Here is a 9,046-nt window from a genome sequence, read left to right as displayed (position 1 = left end):
TATAGACTTTTCTTGAGATGGAAGTGGAATAAAAAGACTTGAAAATTATATATGGATTGCAAAAGAAAATCCTCCTTCACCATTATTTTTTCCTTTCTATGGGACAAGTAAAGAGGTCAAGAGACACTACCAAGAAGGCGTACAACCCATCCAACAGTGTTAAAATGAAGCAGCAGGAGGTGAGCTAGGAAATACAAAAAGCTAGGCGGACAAGGATCTTACCAGCATATCCTTCAGACACATTAACTGATTGTGAAAGGGCATCACCGATATGAACATTAAGGATGCCACCAGCTACAATATGTTTCTCAAGATATGACAGCCCAAGATATTCTCTTGCTTTATCGATCAACTAGTGAAAAAAAAAAATCATGTAAGGATGTAGTCACCTTGGGAACAAAAAGCTTGAAGCATTTAAATGATACAGATATGGTACTAGAGAAAGAATATATTTGGATTTGGTTAAGAGTTAAAACACTTGAGACCATTGTAATAAAGATGGCATTCCTTCTACGTTGACAGAACACTATACAACACCAACCGTTATAACCATCAGAAATTATTGCAACTTCCTTTTTCCTATGACTATTGTAGATAACAATTGCAATTTAATAGCCACAATTGTACTTGCACCTTAAAAAAAGGATGAAAATTACTGTTAAATCCTAACATTGTCTCACATGTGGGTTTTCAAATCCTATAATTAATAAATTCCATGGGCTTGTAAATTATGCATGCTACCTGAAATAGGTCCATTAATCCAAATAATGTGCATATCTTAGATGTTGATGGAATAGACTTGGTAAAGTAGAGATAATATACATGCAGCCCTCTACAGCGTGCATGAACCAGAAACAGTGCATATTCTTGAGGGAAGTTTTATGATATCTTGTTCTTTAAGGAAATACCCCAGCAGAGATAACTTGGTAGTCTAATACGTCCTGTATAGAGAAGAAAAATCAATCAAACATTTTTCAATCCCAGTGCTAAGACCTGTTAGTCTCAATGTCTTCTTGCCTATTTAACATTTCAATTGATCAAAGGTACTGAAAATTTGTAGAAGTTTATAGATGTATGTGGTATGCAAATATGTGCTCTTTATCAAGATATTGAAAAAACTACATGAAAAACAATCCAATGCCTTTCAATTATCAGAGTTTCTGGGTGGTATAACTAGCACATTGCAATGAGTTTCCTCTAGGCTCCCTCTTGAAAATTAGTTGAAGAGAAAAGTAATTTAAAGCATTTTGAGCATGAAGTTGGTCCTGAATGTGTATATATATTTATATATATAGCCTCAAGTAACTTTTTAATTAGTAAGTTCACTGGTCTTTTGGGGTCTCAAATCTAAAAGTATATTATTGACAGTAACCATTTAACTGACACATTGCAAGACCAACAATAGACCTATAGAAAAGCAAAATACAGACTTCATACAAAATGAAGTTAATTTATTAAGAAGAAACCAGATCATGATGGAAATCATCATTTTTCATAATATATATATATATATATATATATATAAGTCTACTAGAAAAGATACTTAGGGGTTCCTTACAATTCCATCAATCTCCCAGCCATCAAGTTGCAATGAAGGCCACAAGTCAAGCATTAGCCGAGCAGTAGTTCCACCACCCTGAAACATTTAGAATAATATGAGTACAGTCCTGGAAATTACATGTTTGGTTTAGAAAGAACGTATCAATGCCATTCCCAACAATTACCAAACCAAAGATGGCAATGGGACCTTTTGGAACAATAGCAGGCAAGCTAGCAAACTCATCCTGCATAACGAAACATAATCCATGAAATGAATAGAACTAATTTATGAATTAATTAAAAAATGCAAGTGCACACATACACATAGATATTTTAAATATACGTAGAAAGTTAAAATAAATGAAAAGCATGCTGCCTCCTTACACTTCTATCCTCCCTCTCTCTCTAAACAGATACCCAATGCCAAAATCTTGCCCTAATCTGATACCCACATCAACATGTATACAAAATCCCAATATACAAAAAAAATCTTGTACAAGAAAGGACCTGCTTTTAGATTCAAACATCTAGAAATTAGTCTACAAACAAAAAGGCCAATTTTTGTGAAGTAACTAGCACGGATGAAGGGGGAGAGAATAGAAAATGAGTTGTAGAGATACCTATAGTGAAAGCAAATCACTCTGAGACGAATGATGGAGGCATGCGATTTTGTATGGAGAGGAAATGACAACCCTAACTTTCGCGGAAGGAAAATTAAGTGGAGGAGTAGAAGCTTTGTGCCCTGATGTCAAAAATGGAGATGAAGTCGTGTGGGGGTGGGTGGATTTGCAGGTAGGCGAAAATGGGGAAGAACGTACGTCGAAGTGGAGAAGGGTGGAAATGACGAGGATCCTAGCTTCCGCAGAAAGGGAAATGAAGAGGACTACATAGCTTTGTGCCCTGATGTTGAAAATGGAGATGAAGCCGTGTGGGGGTGGGGGGATTTGCAGGTAGGCGAAAATGAGAAGAACGTCGAAGTGGAGAAGGGACCTGTACTCGGGAACAAAACAGGGGGGAAAAATAAAAGAAAATGCGTTTTGGCGCCCAAGAGAAGTGTTCCAACGATTTTCCTCCGTTGCAACACATTGTTTCTTATTGCAGCGATTATTTTCGCCACAATATAGTAAAAATTCGTTGCAATAAAGAAAATGATTGCGCCACTGAGTTTGAATTCAAAGTCGATGTGAATAAGCTGCGACGATTTTATTTTTGCCGCAAATAGTTACTTATTGCGGCGATTTTTTTTGCAACAAAACAAAAATCGCCGCAAAAGGTCATTTTTCTTGTAGTGAATTTTGTCGTAAATACTAAGAAAAATCGCTGGAAACATCCATTGCCGTCGCTGTTAAATCGAACGTAATATCTTCCACAGCTAGCTTGGTTGTGATCATGACCAATGAGCATACGGCCACATTGGACTACATCATGTGTTAACTAAAAATTGAACGTAATTACTATTTGATCAGAACATCCAACCATATATATACCAAAATAGGTCGTTTTCGTTATTCAACAATTGACCCAAAAAATAATTCGTTTTCGTTATTCATTAATTATAATGTCATTCAAATATTTGAATCCATGCGTAAGAAGAATAACACTACGAATATTTAAGATCAAGTCTCATTTTTCTTCGGAAAATGATTTATACACAAAATTTTTTACAACTATATTTTAAATTAGTATTTTTTATAAAAATACGATAAAAAGAAAAAAATTAAATAAAAAAATCCTCTAGAGTCCTTAATTAAACAATTATATATATGTGTGTATATATATATAATGGTCAAGCTGCGCACTCAAAAACGAAGCTATCATTATTGATATTGGCTAAGAAAATCCAATAAACACTGTGTATGGCATAATATATACGTTTGTTGCATTCGCATTCAATTGCGTGACGCATGGTAGCATTATTCTACAATTTAATTGGTGCAACCGGCGCCTCATTTAATAAAATGCAATTTATTTGGTAGCATAGTACCCCACAACACCTAATAAAAAATCACTCCTTGCCGGCTAGCTTGACACGATGAACAGGACCCAGCTTCATATTATATACATATATATATAATATGTACTTTGACTACATGATCATGACATGATGTCCATCTGTGAATTACACCTCCATTAATCAGAAAATCTTCCAAGCTTGAAGTTTGGTATATAGAGATAAGATTTCAATCGACTTCTTTCTTGTCTAAATAATGACGTTATAAATTATGAAAAAGACATGTCAACACTCTGAAAAATCTCCATTGAGTTCGAAAAATCAACACTGACGTACAATAATAAAACAGTGACTTCCGGTGGTTTAATTTCTCACCGATAGTCTTTGTCTGAGGAATGGTCTTGCAAACGTTCGTTTTAGTTTATTAATAAGTGGGCTGGGAAAACAAATGGCGAACATTTGCATTCTTCTCCTGTATATATGCATCTATCAGTACCGTAGATAAAGACTCAGAAAGTAGAAAGATGATCTCGACTATGTAACCCTCTTGCATTCTCATCATGGATATCTCAATTTTCTTCCTTCTTCTTTTGCTCATCCAAACTCCTCTCCTATCTTCATCATCAAAAACATTTGACGTTCTCAGAGGCTCATCTTTATCTGTTGAGAACCCAAGCGACAAACTGGTTTCTCTCAATGGTGATTTCTCTGCGGGATTTTTCCCGGTCGGTGAAAACGCTTTCTGCTTTGCCATATGGTTGACAAGGTCCTCAGCTCCGACCGTTGTTTGGATGGCAAACCGTGATGATCCTGTTGATGGAACAGGTTCACTGCTTTCGCTTTCGAAAGATGGCAAGCTTCGCCTAACAAACTCTGTTGGTATAACTGTTTGGGCCACCAGAACAGTAGCCTCGACCCCTTTAGAATCCTGGAAATTGCAACTACAGCTCCAAAACACGGGAAATCTTGTTCTAAATCATTCTCAGAGTGGTGTCATCTGGCAGAGCTTTGATTCACCAACAGATACTCTTCTTCCACAACAAACACTAACCAGGATTTCAACCCTTGTATCAAAATCAAGCAAAGTAGACTATTCTTCTGGCTACTATAAGCTATTTTTTGACAACGATAATGTACTTCGACTGTTATACCAAGGTCCTGTTGTATCCAGTCTCTACTGGCCTGATCCATTGCTTAGTGATCCTGGACTAGCCTTCCGGTCTATGTACAACTCTAGTAGAGCTGCAGTACTGAACGAGTCGGGCTATATGTGGTCATCTGATCATTTGGAGATCCTAGCTACAGATTTTGGTGTGAAAACTCACAGAAGATTAACTCTTGATCGTGATGGTAACCTTCGATTATACAGCCTGGAAGCAACCAATGAAGGGTGGGATTGGGTTGTCACTTGGCAAGCGTTGTCGGATCCATGCACGATTCATGGCATATGTGGGCCCAATAGTGTTTGTAGTTATGATCATGCTTCCGGCAGGAGATGCTCTTGCTTGCAGGGATTCAAGATCAAAGATCCAACTGATTGGTCTTTTGGGTGTGAAGCAGACTTCAATCTCCCTTGCAATCAAAATCGTGAAGAGCTGTCTAGTTTTGTCCAACTTTCTCATGTTGATTTCTTTGGCAATGATATAAAGTTCCTGCCTAATGTGACCTTACAACACTGTGAAAACGAATGCCTGACGACGTGTGCTTGCAAAGGTTTCCAATTTAGATTTAGCGCAGATGTGTACCGTGGCTATTTATGTTACCCCAAGTATGAGTTACTCAATGGACGACATACACCAAATTTTGAGGGAGACTTTTATTTAAAAGTACCCAAAGCTGGTTTTGTCTATAACAAGACGCTGGATGCCGCCGAATCAAGGTTAAATTGCACAGCCGAACTTAGCAGGCAAGTTAGAGGAACGTATGAAAATAAGACAGTGAAGCTTTTGCTTTGGTTTGCTACTGCAGTGGGAGGCCTAGAGGTAACCTGCACTTTCCTGGTGCTCTTTTTCTTGTTCATGAGCAGTAAGAATTCCGACCAAGTTGCAGAAGGATACCTCCTGATGTCTAGATTCAAGCGATTCAAGTTTTCTGAGCTGAAAAAGGCCACACGGGGATTCGTTGAAGTGATTGGACGAGGAGGGGTAGGGGTAGTATATAAAGGTATACTGCCAGATAAGCGAGTTGCAGCAATCAAAAGACTCGACGAAGCTAACCAAGGAGAAGCCGAATTCCAAGCAGAAGTAAATACCATTGGGAGGCTTAACCACATGAACTTGATAGACATCTGGGGATACTGCGCAGAGGGAAAGCATAGGCTTCTGGTGTACGAGTTCATGGAGCATGGAACCTTAGCAGAAAAGCTTGCTTCTAACGAACTTGATTGGAAAAAGAGGTTTGATATTGCAGTGGGCACAGCGAAAGGCCTAGCTTATTTGCATGAAGAGTGCCTAGAGTGGGTTTTACATTGTGATGTAAAGCCTCATAACATACTCTTGGACTCCAACTATCAACCAAAGGTAGCAGATTTTGGTCTGTCTAAACTACTGAATAGAAGTGAGCATGATCATTCAAGCTTCTCAAAGATGAGAGGAACTAGAGGTTATATGGCCCCTGAATGGGTTTATAATCTTCCTATCACCTCTAAAGTTGATGTCTATAGCTATGGGATTGTGGTGCTGGAAATGGTTACTGGAAAGAGCCCCACAGGTACGCAGCATAGCTCTGGTGGCGGAGGGGCGAAAGAGCATACTAGATTGGACACGCTGGTGAGGGAGAAGATCATGGATGCTGATGGTGAAGCTTCAAGGGAGTCGTGGAATATTGAGGAGATTGTAGATCCAAGCATGGCCGGCAGATATGACTCGGCTAAGATGGAACTTCTGCTCAAGGTGGCTTTGAAATGCGTTGCAGAAGACAAGGATGATAGGCCCACCATGACCCAGGTTGTGGAGATGCTTCGCTGCAAAGAGGTCAACTGATATATCTGATATTTATGTTAATTGTAGAATAATTTATACTGTTTTTTTATTTTAATACATCTAGACTCCAATAATGTAACTAATTAATTTGAACTTTTTTTTATGCAGATTGATTTGACAACTCTTTAATACGCTTTGATATTATTATAATTATTTTATTACGAAAAGTTTCCTTGTTTATATGAAATATTTCTATAAGAAGAAATATTTTCTATTCATAGTGCCTGTCCATATTTATTTAGGGTGAAGTTAATGGGTTCAATTATATAATATGTGGATAAGTTAGAGCATGTCTATTCATTTAGGCCGGGTGAGGATTAACTCGACTAGGTTCTAACTTCTAGGTATCTATTTCATTAACTCGAGGAACTTTGGCTGGACGTTGGATTAGCAAACAAGATAAAGTAGTTCTTTAATTAATGGTTTTTTTTTTTTTTTGGTTAAATTGGTTGCTTTTGCTTGATATTGTGCACTTTAAAACTCGTATAAATTTTGGCTATATTGCTAGTTTGGTACTAGTGGAAATTGCGTAAATTTCGTAATGGTTGAAATATATATATTTTGGGAAATACTTTATGCATATATTCATGTGATTTATGAGTTCTAGAAATTAAATGTGAGCATGCTATTTTTTTTAATCCATATTATGTGATATCTTTGACATAATAATTTTGTGGTATATTGATACCCTTGGGATTTGATGTCTTAGAAGATGATTATTACATCTACAAATAAATTACACAAAAATAATTCTACAAACTGACATAATTTTATCTGATCTTTTAAATCTACTTTATTATAAAAGTAACTTTATAATCTGACCAATCACATCAAGTTATATCAGTTTGTGAGATTGTCTTTATATAATCACTTTATGACTAGAATATTTTCCGTCTTAGAAACATTATATCTTTATAGTGTATTAGTATTTTTCTTTTATCATATAAACTTAGATAATGTATCTGGTGGGAACATGTTCTTTACAATAAATTTATATTGCTTCCATTAACCCTATTAAGTTATTAACCAATATGCTACATAATGAGTAAGCGGCAGCTCATTATATATATTTGAAGGGAGTTTTGTTATATACAAGTAAGTTTGCATATCAATCTACATATTAATGTTGTTGCCTTTATATTCCAAATTAAAGTTAGTACTGTACATAATAATTTTACATATTAATATGCGCATCCATTCAATATTATTGGTCAGAAAGTAGATTTTATTGAAAATAATGTTAATTTAAATTTAATGAAGATAATAATATTAATACACAGATTGATACACAAACTTACTTATATATAACAAAACTCTATTTGAAGACTTTAGATTGAGGTTGACTTGAAATTGCCAACTCTCCCACCCATTAACCTAAGAATCATTCTTCTAGCCAAATTAAGGACGACGTACGTTCACCCGATTTCCAAGGTCTTGTCTTAAACAAGAAATTATTCTAATAAAAAAAACTATTTATTTTTTTTAAATTTTAAAATAAAAATAATATTTAAAAATTTTATAATAACAATATTTTAATTTTATAATTTTTTTCTTTCATTTCTCATAACTCAATAAAAATCTTAATTCAAACTATTTTATTATTATTCATAAATAATTTTATTCTTATTCACAAACTATTTTTGTAGAGATATGATCTGTCAACCATGATTCTCTCTCCATGACTTCCTCTCATCTTTAATTTCTTATTCTATTTATACCTTATTCTGTTTTGTATACGTTCTTATTTCCTTGTATAGCATAATAGGCAGTGATTATATTTCCTTTTATAGCACAATAGACAGTCATGATGTTAGCTGTTCATAACCGTTACTCATACTTGTAATCTCTATTTAAGATGAATACAATTCAAAGGAAAATCAGGTTAGTTTTCCTACATGGTATCAGAGCCCCAGACATATCACCAACAATGGAGTCGTCTACCTCTTCGATCCCACCTGTGTCAACTCCTTCTTCACTTGCCTTTCCATCTTCTCCTCATTTACTTGATATCTCGATTAAGCTGGCCTCTACAAATTATCTTTTATGGAAAGCACAAGTCATTCCCATTCTTCGTGGAAATGGTCTTCTTGGTTATGTGCAAAATCGGGTTCCTTGCCCGTTGCAAATCATCATCGGTGAAGATGGTGAGTCTCGAACCAACCCAGCAACAGCTATGTGGCTGCGCACTGATCAATTGATTCTTGGATGGATCAATAGCTCTCTGTCCGACGGTCCCCTGTCCCAAGTCATCAATAGTGAATCCTCTCATGATGCTTGGCATGTTTTGGAGACTCTTTATGGTAGTCACACTCGGGATCGCCTTCAACAGATGAAGGGCGAGTTGCAGTCGCTCAACAAAGGCAGTTCTTCTTTAGAAGATTATCTGCACAAGGCCAAATCTCTGGCCTTGTCCCTTCGAGGTGCAGGTAAGCCAATGGATGACGATGAGTTCATCATATGTATTCTTCGAGGCTAGGATCTGAGTTTGATCCTATAGTAGCAGCTTTAAATGCTCGAGATAATTTCCCACCTCTTGAAGGGGTCATCGGCAAATTATGTGATTTCGAAATTCGTC

At 36.3% G+C, this 9,046-nt stretch overlaps 1 protein-coding gene and 1 long non-coding RNA gene across 2 annotated transcripts; one reads left to right on the top strand and one right to left on the bottom strand.

Annotated features, from left to right (window-relative positions):
* Nucleotides 1–303: 303 nt before the first annotated feature.
* On the bottom strand, nt 304–1,785 carry LOC118349318. Its single transcript, XR_004802292.1, has 3 exons — nt 1,725–1,785; nt 1,559–1,636; nt 304–352 (listed from the first exon to the last, which is right to left on the bottom strand). It is a non-coding gene; the product is annotated as an uncharacterized LOC118349318 (long non-coding RNA).
* A 1,989-nt stretch (nt 1,786–3,774) lies between these two features.
* LOC109018836 (putative receptor protein kinase ZmPK1) lies at nt 3,775–6,668 on the top strand. The gene is made up of 2 exons (XM_019001027.2): nt 3,775–6,462; nt 6,580–6,668. The coding sequence occupies exons 1-2, from the start codon at nt 4,051–4,053 to the stop codon at nt 6,598–6,600; spliced, it is 2,433 nt and encodes an 810-aa protein (XP_018856572.2). The 5' UTR covers nt 3,775–4,050; the 3' UTR covers nt 6,601–6,668.
* Nucleotides 6,669–9,046: the final 2,378 nt, after the last annotated feature.

Source organism: Juglans regia, chromosome 8 (assembly GCF_001411555.2).
Source record: "Juglans regia cultivar Chandler chromosome 8, Walnut 2.0, whole genome shotgun sequence".
Lineage (NCBI taxonomy): Eukaryota > Viridiplantae > Streptophyta > Magnoliopsida > Fagales > Juglandaceae > Juglans > Juglans regia.
The sequence above is the reverse complement of the archived record's forward strand: the minus strand, read 5'-3'. Positions and strand labels throughout refer to the sequence as shown.